Source organism: Octodon degus, unplaced genomic scaffold (genome assembly GCF_000260255.1).
Source record: "Octodon degus isolate 3935 unplaced genomic scaffold, OctDeg1.0 scaffold00022, whole genome shotgun sequence".
In the NCBI taxonomy this organism is placed as follows: Eukaryota; Metazoa; Chordata; class Mammalia; order Rodentia; family Octodontidae; genus Octodon; species Octodon degus.
In genome coordinates, this window is record NW_004524598.1 from 8,530,506 (window position 1) to 8,553,499 (window position 22,994).

At 38.7% G+C, this 22,994-nt stretch overlaps 1 protein-coding gene across 5 annotated transcripts in view; it reads left to right on the forward strand.

Annotated features, from left to right (window-relative positions):
• Mdn1 (midasin AAA ATPase 1) overlaps positions 1-22,994 on the forward strand; it is a 167,174-nt gene that overhangs the window by 53,871 nt on the left and 90,309 nt on the right. For all 5 annotated transcript variants that reach the window (XM_023711917.1, XM_023711918.1, XM_023711919.1 and 2 more), the window contains exons 24-37: positions 1,301-1,479; positions 2,197-2,405; positions 2,611-2,757; positions 4,777-4,918; positions 6,465-6,599; positions 6,678-6,819; positions 7,496-7,634; positions 8,190-8,320; positions 10,302-10,446; positions 12,603-12,732; positions 18,557-18,775; positions 19,385-19,582; positions 21,312-21,520; positions 22,157-22,279. In XM_023711917.1, coding sequence (XP_023567685.1) covers positions 1,301-1,479; positions 2,197-2,405; positions 2,611-2,757; positions 4,777-4,918; positions 6,465-6,599; positions 6,678-6,819; positions 7,496-7,634; positions 8,190-8,320; positions 10,302-10,446; positions 12,603-12,732; positions 18,557-18,775; positions 19,385-19,582; positions 21,312-21,520; positions 22,157-22,279 — 2,248 coding nt within the window. The remainder of the gene's footprint in view (positions 1-1,300; positions 1,480-2,196; positions 2,406-2,610; positions 2,758-4,776; positions 4,919-6,464; positions 6,600-6,677; positions 6,820-7,495; positions 7,635-8,189; positions 8,321-10,301; positions 10,447-12,602; positions 12,733-18,556; positions 18,776-19,384; positions 19,583-21,311; positions 21,521-22,156; positions 22,280-22,994) is intronic.

The following is a 22,994-nucleotide window of genomic DNA, read 5'->3' on the forward strand; positions in this document are numbered from 1 at the left end:
CCCCCTCCCTCCTTTTCCCCTTTTCTCTTTCCCTCCCTCCCCCCTCCCTCTCTCTTGTTCTGTTCAAGAGAATTGCTCATAAGTCAGATTCATTTGTAAGCTGACAAAATGAGTCTTACATACATTACACCTGTGAAAGTTTGCAACTCAAGTATTTGTAAGTTGGGGACTTACTGTACTGCAGATTGAATCCATGCCCTAGAGCAGTGATAATGAACCTTTTGGAGCTTTTGATGATACAAATAGTCCACTGTGGCGTGTATGTCATAGGTTTATCACCTGGCCTAGAGCATGCTAACCTGCTACCAGCTGTTTTTATTCTTTGCATTTAAAAAGAAATTAAAGATAAATTGCCTACTTAAAATTTGAACATGAGATCTTTTTTCCTTGGCTTCCTTTGTAGCTGGGGTTGTACACCTGGGTTGCTATACCTGGTTTTGTTCTTGTTTTTTTTTTTTCTTTTTTTTTTTTTAAGCATAACCTTGCAATCCAGTCCTCCTGCCTTAGGCACTCCCTCCCGGCCTCACCAGGCTCTGCCTCACCCTCATGTCTCAGTATTTACTGAGGAACAATTTTTACATAGTAACCAGTGATCTTTTCAGCTAGTGGCACATATCTGCAGTTCTAGGTACGTAGTCTGGAGAGGGAGGTTTGCAAGTTCAAAGGCAGCCTGTGTAACAGTGAGACCCTGCTCCTATTCCCCAAGCCACAAACCAAGAGTCTCAGATTATATTAAATGATGTAAATAATTATCTGTTATTCTTTTGTTGGTACAGTAGTGGGGATAGGACCCAGGGTCTTTGTTTTGAGCTATACCTTGGCCCTTTTTTATTTTGAGGCAAGGTCTGGTAAAGTTGTTTGAGTTTGCAGTCCTCCTGTCTCAGCCTCCCAGAGTGTTCTATCCTATTTATTTATGTGTTTATGTATTTATTTTTGTATTTTAGGGAAGGGTCTACAGGGTGTTCAGGGTCTCACTGCTAGATCGGACTCGTAGTGACCCGCCTGTTTACAGCCTTCCAAGAGCTGGGATTTCAGGCATATGACACCACCACGCCCAGCCTCAGTTGCCATGTCAGCATGCCATGGGGGCAGGGATGTCATGGCAGGCCTGGGGATTGAACCCCCGGCCCCACTTTAATCTGCTGAGCTGTTTGGCTAGCCCTGTTCTGTCCTATTTAGCATAGATAAATAGGATATGCTTATATGAATCCTGGTTTCTCTGTCCTCTTCCCTTGTTTCCCTTCCCACTGCTGCTTTCTCCTTTCTTCCCAATGACTTTTTGTCTGGTGATATCTTTCAGAACCTATCCAGTACTTATTCAAGGAGAGACATCAGTTGGTAAAACAAGCCTAATCCGGTGGCTGGCTGCAGCTACTGGCAACAACTGTGTGCGTATAAACAATCACGAACACACAGATATTCAGGAGTACATTGGCTGTTACACATCCGACTCCTCAGGGAAGCTTGTCTTTAAAGAAGGTAGTGTTTGCTTTTAGATCTAATTCCCTAAATAATGGTTTTCATTCTTTTTAAATGGGGCTCATTGATTAGAGATGGGGGTGATGGTTATGAGGGACTAGTTTCCTTTGTATCCCACTAGTCTTGCCATTGTTGTATACAGGAATATGGCTATATTTTGAAGAAAGCATTTGAGCTACTGCTTCATTTCTTAGAGATTCAAAGAATGGAGTGAGATTGTAGGGAGGCTACGAGACTAGAGCATTTGTTGATTTAATGAAATCAGGTTGTAGGGGAAAAGTATATTGGAAAATAAGTTTTTATAAACCCTGGATCTTCCTATGTGGGTAAAAGGAAAGACACTTTTAATTGATAATTGTGCTTTGTCATTGTATAGTATCTCAGGTTATTGGGGTAGATTAATTTACTTTGAAATTTAAATTTTTTTAATTAAAATGTTTTTCTTTTGAATTTCTTACGACTTTTGTTACTGCCTTTTGTTTTTTCTTTAAATAAATTTTGCACTTTTATATCTGATAACCTGAACAACTAATTTGAAGAGAGCATTCCTGTTACTTTGTTTAGTGAAATTTTATATTATTTCTTAATGCTGTTTTATTCTATCACTTTTGTATTCTTTAAAAAAAATGTAATGATTTGAGATTTTCTGATTTGTGTATACATTTTAAAACATTGGAGTGATTTATATACTAATTCTCAATGTTCTCTTCTTCCTAGGTGTTCTTATTGATGCTATGAGAAAAGGCTACTGGATTATCTTAGATGAATTAAATTTGGCTCCTACCGATGTATTAGAGGCCCTGAACAGACTATTAGATGATAACCGTGAATTGCTTATAACAGAAACTCAAGAAGTTGTTAAAGCTCACCCTCGGTTCATGCTTTTTGCTACCCAGAATCCCCCTGGGCTTTATGGAGGCAGAAAGGTACATATTTCCAGCTCCCTCTCTTCTGTTCATTACCATAACAAACAATTTTTTTTGGGGGGAGTGCAGAAGTGAGACATACCTGTTAAGATTTTTGGTTCTTTTTTTTTTAATTTAAGATTTTTGGTTTATGTTGAACAGCAAGAGCTCTAATTTAAGAATTAGACAAGTTAGTGATCAGTGTATTCTTCTGTGCATTTCCTAGGTGCTTTCTAGAGCCTTCAGGAATAGGTTTGTGGAATTGCACTTTGATGAACTGCCTAGTCCTGAGCTGGAAACAATTTTGCACAAGCGGTGTAGTTTGCCACCCTCCTATTGCACGAAATTGGTTAGAGTCATGCTGGACCTTCAGGTATTTTATATCTTCATTACTATTCTTAGTTTCAAATAGTGTTGATTAGACTTGGTGATGTAAATTTGATAGCTTGTTTTGGTGAAAATGACTCCTATTCATTTTTTTTTTTTTTTGAAGAGCTATTTATTTTTATTTTTTTTCAAAGTTTTATTAATAAACAGCAATGAGACAGTTTCAAATCAAATTGGAAGTACAGTTTCAACAAATAATACACTACATATATTCTTCTTAGTGGTTAATTGCTGTACAAGATGCGGACTTGTGATCCTATTTACAAACACCATTAGAACAAATCATTCTATTCATTATGAGAATGCAACTATATATCTATCCCAACCACTTTGAATACACAGATACAAAATGGACATTCATAGGTATACCCCATTTTTTCTAAAGTTCTGTTATTGAATATTATAGGTGTGTAAACTCAGCAAGTATTCTAAAAGAGTCCAGTAGCCCATAATAGCATTGGGTCTTCTGTTTAAATGGCAATGTCAGAAATTATTGACCTGAGTCCTCTATTCATTTATTTTTATAGAGTAACATGTTATTTATTTTTTTTAAAGATAGGCTCTCCCTATGTAGTATAGAATGGCCTTGAACTCATGGCACTCCTTGTGCTGCAGCTTCCTGAATGCTAGAACTACAGGCATGGGCCACCACCTTTGGGTTTTTAGATTTTGAAACAAGGTCTCACTATGTATGTAGTTCAGGCTGACCTTGAACTTCGTGATTCCTTCTGCCTCAGCCTTCTGAGAGCTGAGATTCTGTTTGCCACAGCACCTGCCTGGCCTACGGTCTTACTTTAAATTACATTCTATTACTACCCAATTTTGTTTCTTTCATTTCATAGATGGGGAGTGCTCCCAGCTGTACTACTGATGAACTGAGTCACCATTTTTTGATTCTTTTGTTAAGCAGCAGTTGTTTTTTTTTTATTTTATTTTGTGGGGGGCAGCTCAGCCCACCAGGGGGCAGGGCTGGCTGTCATGTGGTGCTGGGGGATTGAACCGCAGTCCATGTGCTTTGCTAAGCTTGTTCTAAGTAGGTGCTTTAGATCACTGAGCCATCTCACCAGCCCCAAAGCAGCAGTTTTATATCACAGAATTTTTTTTCTGAGATTTATATATGATGACAGTTCCCAGTTTGTATGTAGTTTGAAATATTTTGCTTAGGATAAAATTTGGCATCAGCAAAGCACAATTTTTTGTATTTTATATGAATACAGTGTTTGTTATTTCCATACTTATATAATTTGAGTGACCACAACAGAGAATCTCTTTTGGTTCTCCTTGTCAACCTCAAATCTATGTCTTTTTTTTTCAATTTGATCATCCAGGCCTGCCAACAGGGGTTCAATCCCTAGGCCTGCTATGCCGGCTTCGCCCCCGGGGCGTGCTCAGATGACAATTGAAACTGGGTGTGGTGGCACATGCCTGTAATCTCAGTTCTTGGGAGGCTGTAAACAGGTGGATCCCTATGAGTCTGATCTAGTAGTGAGACCCTGAACACCCTGTAGACTCTTCCCTAAAATACAAAAACAAATAAATAAATAAAAAAAATAAATTTGATCTTGCAAGGATCTGGATTAACAGTTCTATACCATAGTACCTAACTCCTTTGATATATATTTTTTTTTTGTAAGAGATGTAGCTGAAAGTGTTCTTTGTCAGCAGGTATATACATTATTAATTTACTTTCCAGAAGGTAGAAAGATTAATTCTCTTAGCTTTGTGGTCCCCTATGGAGGAACTAATCTTGGGAACTTTGATGCCATATATATATTATTTATCTTTTCTATATTGTATATGAGTTGAAATTCTGTAACATTTATATGTGACGGAATATTTTTATTCACATGATTATAGTATTTTTTCTTCACATGATTATAGTATTTCTGTGTTTTTGCAAAACTTATTAAAAGTGAAATTGTATTGGGTACTTAGATTTGTTTGATTTTTACTATTAAGCATAATGTGAAAGTGCCCTTTCTCATTTGGTTTGGTTCTCCAATAGTCGCACCGCAGAAGTTCCTCAGTGTTCGCTGGAAAGCAGGGCTTTATCACTCTTCGGGATCTGTTCCGATGGGCTGAACGGTACAGATTGGCAGAGCAGGCTGAGATAGAGTATGATTGGCTACAGCATTTAGCCAATGATGGTATGTTTCCAAAGTATAAAGTTGTGTTAAATGTCATACTCTGTTAAAACGAATCTTAGCCAAGTGTAGCTGATGACACATCTTCCCAGGTATCCCAAAAGCACCGTGTCTCCGCCAGTGCTTCACTACTTTAGTAAGGGATTTGATTCTTGCAGGTAGGTGTGTGCCAGTGACTAAGCTTCTATTCTTTGCTTCAGGTGTTCGTGTATAGGAGTCTCACTGTGGCCATAGCCCTCTGGGAGCTCAGTCAGGTAGTTGCTGGTACCTTGGTAGGTCATTCATCTGTAATATGTGACCACAGATAGTCCATACTCAGCTTTGGTCATTTTGGTTCGATTCATGGGAATAATTTATGTTACTCTCCATTAAGAGCATGTAAAGCATTTTGGAATCTTCTGATCTGAAAAACTAAATCATTAGTTGGGTATAAAGGTAAACAAAGCAGTCTTTTTTTTTTTGGTCTTTGAGACAGTGTCTCACTATGAAGTTCAGGCGGGCCTTGAGCTTACTTTGTAGCGTAGGGTGGTCTCAAACTTGCAGTGATCCTCCTGCCTCAGCCTCCTCCTGTTCTGGGATTATAGCCATGTGCCACCACACCTGGTTTTTTTCCCTCTCTTTAAACAAAATTCCCTCTTTTTAGAAAATTGTTGTCATTCTGGTGATTGAATCCCAGGGCCTTGCCTGTTCTCTACCACTGAGCAACATCTCTTCTTATTGTAAATAGAGAAGGAGGAACACAATATTTTTTTGTGGAACCAGGGATTGAACTCAGGCCCTTGCGCTTGCCAGGGAAGCGCTTATTCCCCGGCCCCGAGGAACACAATTATTAAAACTTTGTATTGGAGTAAAATACATAGTAAGGCATTTTTATTTTTTTATTTATTTTTGGTACTGGGGATTGAACTCAGGACCTTGTGCTTGCCATGCAGGCACTTACACCACTGACCTGTTTTCCCAGCCCAGTAAGGCATTTTTATAAATAGTGTAGCTCACCACTTCCACTGAGATTCAGAGTATTTCCAAATCCCAGAAGGTTTCTCCTTCTTGTCTCACATGAGTGGAGATAATCACTACTCTGACTTGTGACAACTAATTGATTTTGTCTGAGGCTAAGAGTTAGCTAAAACCAATCATACAGTATGTGTTCTTTTAGGTATGACTTTCTTACTCGAGCTGATGTGACATTGATTCATAGTGTTACGTTTGTGAAGATTTCATTATTTTTGTTAGAGAGAATAGTTTGTTTATCCAGTTTCTTTATAGTTATTTGGATCATTTCAGTTTTTAACTGTTAGGAATAAAGCTACTTTGAACATCCTTGTATATATCTTTTGAAGCCCATGTGTTTTGTGTTTCTGGTTCCTACAGGTCCTTCAGCTGGGGCTGGAATAGTCTCTCCTAGTTTTTCAAAGTAGTTCTTAAGATTTTCTGCCTAGCAGTATGAGAGAGTTGCTATTGATTCATGTTCTCAGTGTATACCACCATACATTTGATGGCTCTCTTTTTTTTTTTTTTTTTTTTTGGCTCTCATTTTTTCAATCCTCAGGTTTTATGCTTCTGGCAGGCCGAGTCCGGAAACAAGAAGAGGTTGATGTAATTCAAGAAGTCCTTGAAAAACATTTCAAGAAAAAATTGTGTCCTCAGTATCTTTTTTCTAAAGAAAATGTCCTAAAATTACTGGGTGAGTGGATCAAACACCCCAGAGGATTATGTGTCGAGTTGTACCATTAGAACCTAAATATTTATTTCACATGGATAGGTAAATTATCTTCCCAGATGTCTGCATTGGAGCCCGATAAGTTCAGCCATATCGTGTGGACTGAAGGCTTGAGAAAACTGGCAGTTCTGGTGGGAAGAGCATTGGAATTTGGTGAACCAGTCCTGCTGGTTGGAGACACTGGGTAAAGTCCTAACCCAATAACTCATCAAGAGGTTTTTTTTTTTTTTTTTTTTTGGAACCGAGGATTGAACTCAGGCCCTTGCACTTGCCAGGGAAGCGCTTATTCTGCTGAGCCATCTCCCTGGCCCCAGGAGATTTGTTTGATTCCATATGATTGCTTGAGATACCTCTGAATGATGTACTATGAAACTTAAATGATTTATTTCCATTTTCTACCTTTTTTTTTTTTCCCCCTTAAAGTGGTAAGATTTGTTTTCTTTCCCTTAAGACTCCTTATTTGTGGAAATTTTGTCATTGTCATTGGGGGCTCTAATTATCGAATTCTTTTAAATAGGATTGATCTGATAGGTGTGTGTGTAGAACAATAAACTAGTTTCTCCTGAAAGTCTAAAGATTAGTTGGATTTCTCCCCCATCTCCACTCCTTTCCTCCCTTGTTTGATATTCCTGGCAAAGGATGGACACAGTTTGTTCAGTATGTGGTAAAGAATATGGGAATGCCTTAGTATTTTGCAGAGGGTCACCATGAGCCTGAGACACAAAGATCCTGCATTGGCCAGCACTGTCTGTTGCCACAGTGAGCTGCTCACCATAGTTAGCCCTTTTGCTTTGGGAGTATTTGTGACTATGTGTTTGGAACACATACTCCTTGCTAATATCTTGTGTTATTTTTAATAGGTGTGGGAAGACTACAATTTGCCAGATATTTGCAGCCTTAGCAAATCAAAAATTATACTCAGTCAACTGTCACTTAAACATGGAGACATCAGACTTCCTTGGAGGGCTGCGGCCAGTGAGACAGAAGCCAAGTGACAAGGTTTGTCCAATAGCAAATGTTGATACGTACAAAGAACTTCAGGTATAAAAGTCAGGTATGGGATTTTGTGGTAGAGTTTCTGTATCCATTTTCTGTCTTGATAAGGACAATACATATACAGAGTCCTCTACAAAAATATGTGTCAGGAAAAGAAAAAGTTGTGTCTTTTTGTTGTTGTTATTGTTGAAACCATGGATTGAACTTGGGCCCTTGCACTTGCCCGGCAAGCACTTACTTTGCTGAGCCATCTCCCTGGCCCCCAAATATTTTAATACATTGACATGAGATTAATTACAAAAAGTGCTCAAAGTATTGGCGATTAGCTTGCCAGTGTGTAGTTGTGCAGCAAATGGTTGAAGTGTGTACATTTTTGGGTTGATTTGGTATTTCTTGAGATTTTTATTGGCATTTGTATGGGGCCTGGTTCTCAGTTTTTGTCCCCTAGTCTCTTCTTGCCCAGTGACCATTTCACCCCAATAGGTAACAGCTGACCATGTGTACGTCGTCTTTTGAAGCCATTTACTTGTTCATGCTCCCCACCTCTTTGCCTTATAGGAGGAAATGGACACAGCAAGACTGTTTGAGTGGCACGATGGGCCTCTGGTTCTTGCCATGAAAGAGGACGGCTTTTTCCTGTTGGATGAGATCTCATTGGCTGATGACTCTGTTCTGGAAAGACTCAACAGGTACATGTGGCAGCCTTGCCCTGTGTGTGATTTTTTCTTTGTTTGGTTTTTACAGCGATTCAACCCTCATGGTTGTAAGGTAAATATTTGGAAATTTGATGAGTCATAACTTTTGTCTTTAGCACTCGAGTCTCTTTAAGAAATCTAGTTTTCATTGTTCGATTTTATTTCAGTAGCTAGAAAGATGTGATGGTGATATGGCAAGACTAAATCAAATGAACCTAAGTTAAAATTATTTTTTTAAGGCAGCATGTACATGCTTTTTTTTTTTTTTTAATGTATTTGGTAAAGGGTCTCACTACACAGCTTGGACTCCCTAGTGATCCTCCTGCCTTCAGCCTTCCCAACTCTGGGATTCCAGGCGTGCACCACCACACCCAGACTGGCTTGAGGCTCAGCGTGCCCAGGGACAGGGCCAGCCCAGCCTGCAGGGCTGGGGATCGAACCCTAATCCCTGCGCTTGCCTGAGCAGGTGCTTGGTCTGCTGAGCTATCTGGCCAGCCTACCTTCTTAATGTTTGAAAAGAGCTAGCATCATACGTCTAGGTCTTACGGTTTTTGGTCATCTGAGTATCTCAAACTAATACTAGTCTTGATGTAACACCAATTATTTTTTTCTTTATTGAGGTATAATTTATGTATCATAAAATTACCCATTTTAAATGTTTACAGTGGTACCTCATTTATTGAATGAAAGCTCAAACTTCATACTACTAAAATAGCAAAACTTTAAAAAGTCTGCCAAGTGTTCATAACTTTGCTTGATTTAAGTCTAACCCAAAATCCAACTTGAAAAACGCTATCCTGGCCAAGATTGAGCCATGCATATCATCTTGATGTGGATACACCAATGCGGACACAAAGGGTGATGCATCATTCCAAGTGCCCAGTCTATAGACAGTCTAGTGCTTGTGTTAGTGTGCTAGAGCATTCGTCATTGTGCTTTATTTTCTCTTGATTTATTTGCCTAATATATGGTAACCATGGCTCCAAAGAAAGTTAGTGGTATCAGCAATAAAGCTAAGAGGAATACTGTGAGAAAACAATAAAGAAATCATTGTTAAATTTGTTAAAATTCTGGAAAACGAATTTTATAATTTTATAAATGTAAATTTTGGGCCTCAGCTCCAGTTGCGTTATTTTTGCTTTTTTTTTTCTTCTTTCAGGCTCAGAATGCCTTCAGGGCAGGTTTGGCTGGCTTGAGTTGTGGGGATCGAACCACAGCAACCTGAGCCTGACTGCTTTGTTGAAGCAGCCACTTAAAGAACTGAGCTAAGGGGCAGGCCCCCTATTTTTGCGTTATTTTATGAGGAAAAAAAAAATCTTCAATTCTTCTACTTTCTTATGTTTGAAAACGTATTTAGAACCAAGTGAGGGACAGCCAAAGGGGCATCACTGTATTTCAGTGATAGTAAGTTTACTAACTTTTGCAAGCATTATAACCTAGTTTTACATTTCTGTAATTCAGTACGCTTCCTTGTGCATGTAACATTTATGTTTCTGTCCTTGCTGGGCAACCACATTCTTCTTGCTGTGCATAGAGATTGATCTTTTCTGAATCTTCTGTCACTTTGCATCAGTGTTTTGTGATTGATGTGTGCAGCAGCATGTATGATGAGTCATTTCTTGTTTCTATTTGTGGCAAATATCCCACAGTTTGTTTAATTCTTTGTACTATAATGGTTTTTAGTTGTTTGTGCTTTTTGATCATTAACAATAATTTCATGATCTTTTGCATGGCATATACTTGGTACTAAGATAAATGCTGAATAGGGCATATGTGGAAAAAGGAATTGTTTTTCTCTTGATCAGATATGTATTCCACTACACAGAAATTAGGACAGTGAGTCATATTAGGATTTGTGATAGGAAACCATCAACTAAAGTGAAAGGTCAGCGAAGTAGATAAACTTTTCAAGAATGGTAACGACTATAAAATAGAACATATAATCATTTTCCAATTTTTCCCAATTTTCTTCTAGTGTCCTTGAAGTAGAAAAGTCTCTGGTACTAGCTGAAAAAGGCAGCCCAGAGGACAAGGACAATGAAGTAGAATTGTTGACTGCTGGGAAGAAATTTCGTATTTTAGCAACCATGAACCCTGGTGGTGACTTTGGAAAAAAAGAGGTAAAATTGTTTTATGAAGCATAATTTCTTTGCAGTGTTTTTCAACATTATTTTATTTATTTTTATGATAGGGTCTCATTTTTCATTTTGGCTGACTCCAAACTTATGGCAGTTCTCTTTCTTTAGGGCCCTTAGTGCTGGGATTATAGATGAGAGCCACTGGTCCACCTCTCTTTCTAGCCTTTACCGCAGTATACTGACACTCATAATTGTAGCGGATAGTACATTAAAAAAAGAAAAGTTAGAATTATTATATTGAAAAATCTGATGGGTACATTTCCTTATTTGACATCTCACTTTGTGTATGTGCCTTAAATGTTGTTTCCTTTTGCCTCACCCTTTTGCTTAGATTATCCAAGCAAGCTCCCAAGAGCTGGGTATGAAATTTATTATGCTAGCTTTATGGTTAAGAAAAGTTGAACTACAGATTTATTTATTTATTTACTTATTTTTGAGACAGGGTCTTGATAAGCAGTTCAGGATGTCTCTGAGCTCACTTTGTAGCCCAGGCTGGCCTCACAATAATCCTCCTGCCTCAGCCTCTTGAGTGCTGGGATTGCAGGCTGCAACTACGACTTAACACACTCACCATGGGCTGTAATTTATGTATTTCACTGCTGGGTGGCTTAAAGCATCAGTGGTTGTCCCATGCATGGCTGTACCACTTATGCAAGTTGTCTGATGGACAGTCAAGTGTATACCACCAGTGATTCAAGACAGTTGAGAACATGTTAAACCTCTGCTTTTGAAGTCTCTATTCTTAAAATCAGTCTGGTTTAGTGAGTACTATTTAAGATAACAAAAAAAATCTTAGCCGGAAAACTTGTGGATTTACAGGCATATCTGTTCTCCAAGGGTCATGTGAGTCAACTGTTGGCCAAGTTTCTTCTGTTCTTATACAACCAGGAACCAACAGCTGTGTGGCTTTTAGGCTGGTAAAACCCTTGAGTGGAGAAGCTAGCATTGTGCTGATCTCAGTCTGTTAAAGTTAATTAAAAAATGGATGGTGTGGTGATAATAGGTCAGGGATAATGAGAAGAAACAGTGAACATGATATTGAGGCCTAGTTTTCTTCAATATTCCTTTGTGCGTCAAGAAATGCCCTGAAGAATCATATATATCATGGCTTTAGACTCTAAATTAAAAAGGGGCTTTTATTTTTGTGGCCTTTTTGAGACCAAGTCTTGCTACGATGCTGTTCATGCTGGCCTTAAGCTCGCCTTGTAGCCCAGGCTAGTCTTGAACATACAGTGATCCTCTTGCCTCAGCCTCCTGAGTGCTGGTAGTATAGGTGTGCCCCACCATGCCCTACTCAAAAACTGGCTTAACAAGTGGAAGTGCCACAGAAATCTGATTTTAAGATTATGTATATTGTTAATTTGCTTATCAGGTTAGTTTAAGGCTTTCTTAGGACCAAGTTTTCCAACTTTAACCTAAGGGAAGCTACCTTTTGTTTACATGCCTGACAAACAGAGCATGTAAAAGCCTGAACACCAGAGGACCAGTGGGAGCAAGAGACACATGTTCCCAAGTTTTGTAAAAGCTGTTTTTGATTATAGTCAGAGACCAGATAGGTGATTGTCAAGAGAAAGGAAATTGTTGTCAAAGTATGGCTTTGCAAACACTTGTGAACAGAGATTAACTGACCTTTAGGAAGCGTGAGAGGAATCAAAGAGAGCAAAGGCCCTGAGATGGAGGAACTAAATAGTTCTTTATTATATGAGAGGTGAAATATATTCTTCCTTTTCTTTCATTTCCATTGAGCCACATAAATTTTTTTCCCTTGTGCTTCAGACATTGCTGTGGAAAGATTGTTGTTTAGATAATTGAATATAGAGTAAAAATAGTATGAAAGGAAAATCCTTTGCTGCAAAAGCTCACGTTTGACTGGGACAAGAGTTCTACTTGGACATTCCTCTGTGGAAGACCCTGATGTTCAGTCCCACAGCCATGAGGAATGGTGAGGGTGCTGAGATGGAGGTTGCTTAGATGGATTTATAGGGATCCAGGACAAGGTAGCCCTTTATTAAGTAGTACTAGAGGTAACTAAGGCATCTAGTATTTGCTAAATTTATAGTTAATGTTCTTTCAAAGGACTTATTTTACAGTTTTCTTCATAAGGTTTAAGTTTACATTACAGTTTGTGTTCCTTGCAGCTGTCACCTGCCTTAAGAAACCGGTTCACAGAAATATGGTGTCCTCAAAGCACAAGACGTGAGGATTTAATTCAAATAATAAATCATAATCTTCATCCAGGAGTGTCACTAGGGAAAACAGATCATAAAGGTGAGTTTGTAGTAATGGGTTGAAGTGTATTGGGAGTGAGAGGTGAATTACAGGCCACTAGCAGCAAGTGTATATTAGCAGGATAAAAGAGGCAGAAAAGTAGGAGCAAAAACATCCGAGGAAAGTATGATACTAGCCTGTTCTTTATATTTTAGTTATTAAAGTTTTTATTTTCTTTTAATGATATATTTATTGAGGGAAAGAAAGCTCCTGTCTGGGAGAGGGATAGGAGGGGGGCCCAAGGGGTGGTCCTTAAAGTTCCTCTTTATTTTAATTTTTACAGCCTTGAGAACAGCTTATAGAATTGGATTACATATTTTTAGTTGTTAGCAACTGATTTATTAGCTTTCACTAAATTTTAAAATTTCTTTTTATTGTAAAAACTTTCAAACAGTAAAATTTTTATTATAATCATAACTTAGATTTAGCAATTCTTTTTCTTCTCTCTTTTTTTTAGTACAGTATTGCAGTACATAATGATTATGTTCATCATGGGGAGTTGGCACATGTCAGCTTACTGGGCCCTAGGTGCATTGTTTCTGATTTTGTAGGTGTGGGGTGAGGCTCAGCATTTTGCCTAAGAAGTTCCTTGAGGGTGACATGATAGGCAGTCCAGGGACCACAGTCACAGCCAAGGACTTCCTGGGTTGTGTGCTGTTCCTATAAGTGTTTATTGTGAGAATTAAGTGAAAGGAGAAGAGGTAGACAGTAATTGTTAAATAAGCGTGGTCTCTGGTTCTGTGTTCAAGCTGGATCGGGTGTAATCTGCTGTTTCCCTGCCGTCATTCTTCCATCACCACTGGTCGTCCTGCTTCAGCAGAATATGTACTGTATAGGGCAGTAAGTGTAGGAGTACAGGAGCCTGTCCCTGTGTCCCTGCTGCTTGTCCTTAGGGATCTTGTTGACATCAAACTTTCTAGACTACCTAGCAGCACATTTCCCATAATGTAGTGGTGGCAAACCTTTTAGAACTGGGTGCTCAAAAGGAAAAATAAAACAAAACTGAGTGCCCAAACTGCAACCAAAACCCACTTATTTCAGTGTGCAAACACTGCAATTAAACCTGAATACTGAGATATTAGTTTAGAGAAAACAAATCATACATTAAAGTCCTTTTGTTTTAAAAGAAAAAGAACACATGTGCCCTGGGTTCCCCACCACTGCTGTAGAGGTATTACACACTGACGGAGCATGCCAAGAAAGAACGTGTGGTGTAATAATTTTGAGCAGTGCTATCATCTGTGAATGGATCAGGAAGTCTCAGTGTAACACACACATGCACGCACCCATCTCAAAGTGAGAAACAAGAAACAGGTTCAGACCTTTTTGTTCCCCGTGAACAGCTTCCAGACAGGGTACACCCTGTATCTCTTGGGCCCAACTCCTGGTCTGTACCACTTTGATCCTGCTGCTACTCAGTGTCTTATGCTTGCGTCTTGCTTTCTTGAGGCTTTTTTTGGGTCCAAGTGACCTTGTTCTATAAATTGGAATCAGCAGGGAGATGGGCTTACTGATCATTGTGAACTGGAGATAGCACAGACAGAAATGAGATTCATTCATATTTCAAGGCAAGATCCTAGGTAGTGAGTTGAGATTAAAAGGATTTTCTACAGGAGAGCTGATCCTCATCACAGACAAAGTGACAGCAGAAAAGCCCCAGGAATCTGCCTGTATTTTATGACTGTTCAAGGAATTCTGCCATCCATGGCTACCTGTGTCCTGCTGTGTGAAGAGAGCAGGAAATGTCATGCTGAGCCCAAAGGTGCTAGAGGAGAGTATCATATTTTAAGCTCATCCACCAGACAGCTCAGCAGGAATTAGCTGACTCAGTGGGTCCAGGCTACTCGTCCTAGCCTCTTCCCTGCTTCTCATCCGTAGTCTTCTCTGCGGTGTCATGTTTCTGTTTCTACCCATCCTGAGAATCTCACCATGGCTTTCAGCACTGGCCAGTTTCTCTCTTGTACTCAGGTGTGAATAACTTTGTGCACCTTGGCTGAGTTAGAAAAGCTGCAGCTTGAAAGAAAATGGGGACATTTTTGCTTAGGGAGATGGATATTTGGTTTTTTTTTCTTTAGTATTCTAACCAATTTCTACTATAGCCTTAAAGTTGTTGCTTTATAATCCATTTTATAGCTGTGCTTATTCTTCCTACTTTTCTTTTTAAAACATTCTTTGATATTCATACTTTTTGGATAAAGTGCTCTAGTAAATTTCATTGATGTTGCATTGATTGTGTATATGTAATTCAAGAAACATTTTTTTAATTTCCAGATAAAAATTATAATTATTGGGCTATGGAGATGGTTCAGTGGTCTATGCTCCTACCTAGGCAAGCGCAAGGACCTGGGGTTCAACCCCAGTACTACATGTCATGCCAGCCCTGCCCAGGGTGCACCAAGCTGGCCATCAAGTCTGCCTTGGTGGTGCATGCTTATAATCCCAGTGCTGGAGAGGCTGAAAACAGGAGAATCACTGAGTCTGAGCTGCATAGTGAGACCCTGTACCAAATACTTTTTTTTTTTTTTTGGTGGCCAGCTCAGCTCACCCTGGGCTGGGTGGCATGTGGTGCTGGGGATTGAACCGCAGGTCCTTGCACTTGCCTAGGTAGGAGCATAGACCACTGAACCATCTCCATAGCCCAATAATTATAATTTTTAATCTGGGAATAAAAAAAAGACCTCTGAGCTATCTCACTAGCCCCACCAAATACATTTTTTTAAAAAAATATTTTTTATGGGGGCCATTTTATTGTTACTTATTTTTTAAGTCTAACTTTTAAAATTAATGTACATTTGTTGCACATATTGATTATATTCACAGGGAATTTGTATCTGTACATAATATCTTAAGTCTTCTTGCCCACTCACTATTCCTTTCCTCTTTCTTCCGTCTTCTGCTTTATACAAGCTTTGTTTCCATTTTTCCCCCTCCACCCTCCTTTGTTCCTTTTCCCATTTGAACATGTTCTTCCTATTTCTCAGTATCTGGCCTCTATTTTGTTTCTTATTTACTTTTTGGGTTTATCGTACAAGAGAAACAATGTGGTTTGTAAACCTGTGTGTCTAATTTATTTCACTTGAAAGTATGGTCTCAAGGGGCATCTGTTTACCTAGAAATGTCTCAAGTTTATCTTTTATGTTAGAGTAGTACTCTATTGTATGTAAATAGCAAATTTTCTTTTATCCATTCGTTTTTGGATGGGTGTATGGGCTGTTTCCAAGATTTAGCTGTTACAGGGGCTGAGGAGATAGCTCAGTGGCGTAAGCACCAGCCTGACAAGAGCGAGGTCGTGAGTTCTGTCTCTGGTACTGCAAAACAAAACAAAACAAAAACAACCCAAAATAACCCAGGATTTAGCTATTACAGATTGTGTTGCTATAAATATGAGTCCATATTACTAGTGTGGGGTGATGCTTTTATCTCTTTTGGGAAGATAACTAGAAGAGGAATAGCTGGGTCAAATGGAACCTTGTGGTCTAGCTTTTTGAGGAATCTCCATATTGATTTTCCTAGTAATTCTAACATTTTATATTCCCACCAGGGATGGAGAAAGGGTTCCTTTTCCTCCTTTTCACCAGTTGGTTGGTTTCTTGATAATAGCTGTTCTTTCTGTAGTGAGACAGAATCTCAGTGTTGTTTTAATTTGCACTTCTCAAATGACAAGTGATGTTGAACATTTTTTTCATGTATTTGCTTCTTTTACTTTTCATCTGAGAAATGTGTTTATTTCAGATGCCCATTTTTGGATTGGATCTTTAAATTTGGCGAGTTTGATACTTTTGAATTCTTTGTATATTCTAGTCCTTTGAGGAATAGCTGTTAATTTTTTTTTTTTTTTAATCATTCTGAGGGTTGCCTTTGCTCTGTTGGTGGTTTCTTTTGCTGTGCAAAAAATTAGAATTAGACTAATTTAATTTGTCCTGAAATAAATTGGATGAATCCCCCCTCCTTAATTTGCAGAGTTGATTGATCAAATGCATGCATGCTGCCTAATCTGAAGTATGGCATCTCCATTAACAGTGACTATAATACAGAACCATGTATTAGCTTTCTATCACTGTAACAAATACCTGACAAGTCAGCATTAAGGAGGAAAGGTTATTTTGATTAATGGATCCAGAACTTCCACTTTATGGTTGGCTGGTTTCATTCTTGTGGGCCCCAGGTTAGGTAGAATACCATGACAATTGTAGAACTGAGAGTAAGAAAAAAGCCCAAGGAAAAGGATTGAAGGACAACCAAATACAGTTTCCAAGGTCAGGCAACATAGTTAGTGTAGAAGATTATTTACTCACGTTATCTTACATTATAGTTAAGTGGGACCTGCAGCTCCCTGCTGCTTTCCACCATTTTGAGAATATCATAACTGGATGTGGCTAGTTTAAAGACCAAAAATCAAGTACCATTTCTACAGAATGTAAATGCTTTCACCAAATGTCAGGCCAAGTGTGTTGGTACATACGTGTACTCCTGGGGCTTGAGGGCTGAGGCAGGAGGATTGCTCTGAGTTAGAGGCTAGCCTGGGCTACATAGCAGGTTCAAGGCAACTCTAGATTACATAGTGAGACCCTGCTTCAAAAAAGCAACCAAAACAAAACACAATAAATCAGGTAGTCTTAAATTAGCACCTAAGTATAAGAAATGTATATTTAAAATGCAAAATTATAAATTGTACTTATGTTATAAATATTTTATATATTGTAAATGTAGAGTTTTACTTCTGTTTGTTTGACAACCAAATATTTACTTGTGGAGGACCATCTGGATGACTCTTTTTAAAGAAGAGCAGTTATTTCCATTTTGGCTAACCCTGGCAGTATTTCCATGTATTGCTGTGTACAGCGCTGGCTCACACTTGTCCTTATTCCTTCAGTTGGCTTTAAGCAATGAAAATTGGTCCAGCTGAGGTGCTGATGTGTAGTTTTTAAAGCTGCACACATGGTAGAGCTGTCCTCTCCCTAACCCCCAGCTCCTGAATGTACATGCGTGAGCCTGGATGGGGCTTGATGGAGAGCCGTGGTCCACACTGTCAGCTGAGATCAGTCCTCAAGACAACAGGCTATGACTTGCAGGGCATAAAAGAGTACATAGCAAAGCTGAGGCACCAACCGCGAAACACTAGATACTACTCAGTTGAGTTATGCAGATTACTCTTTCTGCATATCTTTCTCTCCGCGTATTGCATAGGTGATTCAGGCCTCCTACGTAGCCCACTCAAAGCACTCATGTACCTCCTGCCATTCTCACTGTCACTCATTCTCAAGCCACTCCCTTTTTCACAAATTAAAACCTGGGTTAGGCCATGGATGGAGGCCTTTGTTCCAGGAAGCCATTATCATAACTGGACTTGGGACCTGTTAACCCCCCATAACTACCAATATGCCTTAGTGCCTTTATTCTCACCATAGTTTGCACTGGAAGTGACAGATTAGGATTTTTATTCTCACCATGGGTTGCATTAGACGTGGTACTGATAACTTTAGCATGGGATTACAAGTATGAACTTTCTGGACCGTGACAAATACCAGGAAGGCCTCTTTCTATATACACTCTTTTCTATGAGCAGTTTTCAGGCTGGAATTCTCAGTATTTTGTTTTTCTTTTTATAGAGATGGGATGCTATTCATGAATCCCTTGATAATATAACAACCATGAATCCCCTTCTTTAGCAAACAATATGTACTCATAAAATTTTGCTTATAAGCCAAGGAACATAGATCACTTATTGTCCATGTGTGGGTGTTATATAGTGAAGTCATGTTCTGGGATGTCCCAGAAGACTGTGTCCCAGCGTATAAGAAACAAATATGTGCTTGTGTCTTAGGAGCTGACATAGCTGAGGTGATGTTGGATTTCACTGATTGGTTGACCCACCAGGAGTTTGGCCGAAAATGCGTAGTCAGTATCAGAGATATCCTGTCCTGGGTTAACTTCATGAACATAATGAGTGAGGAAGCTGCTGTTAAAAGACTGGACACCATCTCCACTGTGACGTCCTTCGTCCATGCTGCGTGCCTGGTATACATCGATGGAATAGGTTCAGGTATGTTGTCAGTTAGCTGTTAGGGACAAGGGGGTGGAGTGGAAAGAAGAATAAACGTAGGCTTCTAAACTGGGTATTTTCTAGAGTTACTTACTCAAACATTTCAAAACTCAATAGCTTTTCTTTGCTTTCTCTTCTTTGAAAGAGGTGATGCTTTTAAAGGTAGATGAGACAATAGATGTGAAGTAGTGATTATGAGTGAAAAGACAGTTGGAAATGATGTTGTTCTTGAAGCACTAAATAATTAACATGAGTGGTCATTGTTAGTTAATGGTCAGAATCCTTTGCTTGGTTTTAAATTGAATATAATTTCATAAAATTTTTTAGTTTTTCAGCCATGAAGATTAGAAACATAGGCTCAAATGCTCAGTATTGCCATATTGAGCCTTTTTCCATATTGGTTTGTCATTGAGCAATGTGCATTACTGATGATGTATAAACTGGGGATGGGCAACAAGTCTGGCTTCTTTCCTAGGACGGCTTCCACTGGGAAGGGTACTTAGCTATAGTTTTGCTGTGGTTTCTTTTCCCATGGGCTAGAGCTGCTCAGCAATTTTGAGTTTGGTATTGTGCTTATTCTCTGATGCATTGATTCTTTTTTATTTTTAGGAGTAACTTCTTCTGGTTTTGGTACGGCTCTTTTGGCTCGAGAAAAATGTCTGAAATTTCTAATAAGGAAAATTTCCAAGATAGTCCGACTCACAGAAAGTCAGAAAAATGAATTGAAGATATATGATAGGCTCAAAGCCAAAGAATTCACTGGGATTGATAATCTTTGGGGAATTCATCCGTTTTTTATACCAAGGGGTAAGAATGATTGAAAATAAATTATTCTCATAGATCATACATTTTTTAACTTTTCATATGCTATAGTCATCATTATCTTTGAACTACTACCTAATTTAGAATCTGATTTTGTATAACATAGTTAGGTGTATGGTATAAATATATAACCGGCATGTAAAAATATAGGAAATAAAGACTTAACCGTTGAAGAGTTATGTTGTGAAAATGCACTTATTTACTAATTTCTACCCACAGCAGCTTAGTAAAGCTATGAAACTACTGAAGTCAGTAAATTCTCAAGTTGTCTACACAGGCCTTAGCCCATAATGCATGTTAACCATAGAACTTCATCACCCTTAGAAAAACAGGATGATAAGCTCTTGAGGACTGATATTTTGTCACTTAGTTTCCTCACTCTGGCATCTGCCGTGTAGCCCAGAGGTCATTGGTACTCTGAAAATGCCTGTTGATTGAGTACATGTATGCATGATAGATTAAATGGGAAATACGTTAGTGTAGGAGATAGTCAGTTTGAGTTTTGATATAGGCTCTCCTACCTAGGTTGCCTCGCATACATTCACACGTTTTTGTGGTGGTAGGGATTGAAACCCTAGCCTTGCATGTGGTAGGCGATGCTCTCACCCAGGCCTCTACCAAATACTTAAATGAGGAATTTATAACACATCTTCTAAGGTATTCTTAATTTTTTATATTATTGCTTTTATAGCAGGGTCGTCTGTTTTCTACTCCCTTCCTTTCTACATTAATAATTATTGAGTGCCTGAAATACACAGAGATAAAGTAGCAATTATTGAGGTTCATTGGTGGACTCAGGTACCTGACATTGTAACAGTGGCCCTTCCCTCTCCTCAGGGGTCATTTTTCTTTAATAATAACTTTTTTTTTGGTTTTTTGAGACAGGGTCTCACTACATAGCCCATGCTGGCCTTGCACTTGAGATCTCGTGCTTTAGCCTCCCGAGTGCTGAGGTCATGGGTGTGTGGCAGCAGGCCTGGTAACAGTGCTGTGTTAGTGCATCCATGATGGGCTCTCATGGCATATCTATTATTGGATCCTTTCCTTACACCATTGTCATAATATTCTTGCTCCTATGTAGGAGTTTTATGCCAGTTGCCTAGGGCTGGCTCATCCATGCTTTTGCTTGCATGGGAGAGGAAATGTTTTCTTTGCCCCTTGTCTCCAAATGGTATAGTGAAAGCTTTTTCCAAAAAAACTGAGTAGCCCAAGTGTTAAGTTCTAGAACATTATTGTCTAGAAGACTTGCATAACTTTGAGTTGAGAATGTATTTTGCATTGTCTTGCTGTCTTAAAAACCTTGGACCCATGTGGTTATGGTTATCTTTTAGAAAATATGTTTATAAAGGTGAATTGTACAAGTACATTTAGTACGGTAGGTGTAGGTTATGAAAGGGGTTCTTTGTTTGCAGCTAGACCTGTGTAAACATGTACACGTGTGTATATATATATATATATATATATATATATAGAGAGAGAGAGAGAGAGAGAGAGAGAGAGAAGGTATGTACTAAATATAGTTGAAAATGCTATCCTGTTGACTTTTTCTAAAGTTTTAAATTCTAAAAGTGAAGTAATGTTGAAATGTTAGCTAAATATTTTCATAGCAGATATTACTTCACTGACCTGAGTGAATTCTTAAAATGTTAAGATGACATGTAGATAGGTTTTATGTACATTCAACTTCATACATGGCTTTTTTTTTTCCCTTAAGGCCCTGTCCTGCACAGGAGTAATATTGCTGACTATGCACTCAGTGCAGGCACCACAGCTATGAATGCCCAAAGACTCTTAAGAGCTACCAAATTGAACAAACCGATTCTTCTGGAGGGTTCTCCTGGTGTTGGCAAGACAAGTTTGGTGGGAGCCTTAGCAAAAGCTTCAGGAAACACCCTTGTTCGAATTAACTTGTCAGAGCAGACGGTAAGTAAAGTAGGGATTAGTATAGGTCATAATGCCTGTATTCATTCAGTTTCCAAATCAGAAATAGTTACAACATTATCAGTATCCCAAATATTGCATATGGTGATAAAAGACCACAGCAGCATGACCTTCACTGATTTCTGCTTTTTGATTCATTAATAATTAATGCTTCCTGCATTATTTTCTTTTAGTTCCACTGTTTTATTCTGATTCCTCTTTTGAGAGAGAAGTACTCATGTTAGTATTTGTTATAATACTAAGTTATTTGTTTTCTCTTTGAAGAAAACTTGGTAGAGATAAAATGACGAGCTTATAGAAATATGAGACAGCTGACAAATTGGAGGTTTGGGATCAGGGTCTGGGCATTGTTACTGTTTTGTTTCTATATTGATTTATTTTAAAGCTCACTCATTTCTAAATACACAGAATTATTAATGTGCCCATGTGCTTCAGTTGATCCTTGGAACTTTGTGATAAGAAGACGCTTAAGGCTTGTTTGAGTTCCTAGCAAGCAATGTTTTGGAAGTGGTTGGGTCTATCTTGGGTATAAGAAGGAAGAGTGGTAGGATCTTAGTATCCAGCTTAATTTTAAAAAATAATAATACTAGCTTTCTCTTCTCCCATTCCTTCTCAAAGGACATCACAGACCTCTTTGGTGCAGATCTACCTGTTGAGGGTGGCAGGGGAGGAGAGTTTGCCTGGCGTGATGGCCCTTTGCTGGCAGCTTTGAAGGCAGGCCATTGGGTTGTGCTGGATGAGGTAAGTGTTCATGTGCCAGGCTCAGGTTGGGATCGTATATATGAGGAGCATTCCTGTTTTTCATAGCTCCAGGGTACTTTTAGTGGGTGAGCATGCTAATGGCTGGTAAAGACAAAACTATTGAAAAGTTCCCTGTCATTCTTTTAAGAATTAGGAAGGTCACTTGGCAGGACACATATTCAGAAACCTTCTATTTATGACCAACAAATGCTCCTACTTCTTAAAGCAATCCTTTAGACAGGAAAAAAACAATGCATTTTTGGCTCCCTTATTGTTAACTCCTACAGGCTTGATATACTGGTATTTGTATTTATCTCAAAGATGTTTGTTGATGCTTCATGTTTTGTTAATACTTACGTAAACAAGATGGTTGAAATTCTAATTGAGTGTAGTCTGGATATTGTGTTTTATTGATTTACATGTTCCCAATTGGCTTCTTGTGTTAACCTAAAAATCACCCATGTCTTATTCCTGGGCTATAAATCTCAGCATTTGAAGACTTTCATTCAGCTTTTAATTTCTTGCTTAAGAACTCCTTTTAACTATTCTTGCTTATAAAACTGTTGGTCAAAGCTAATTGTTTAGTCTGCTTTATATTGTGGAAATTTTGTGCAGTAGTTGAGCTAGGAGAGTGTGTGAAGAGCATCAAGTCTTACCTGTTAGCTATAATTAGTGTTAAATGGGATCTTGTATTGGCAAGATGTGACTTACAAAG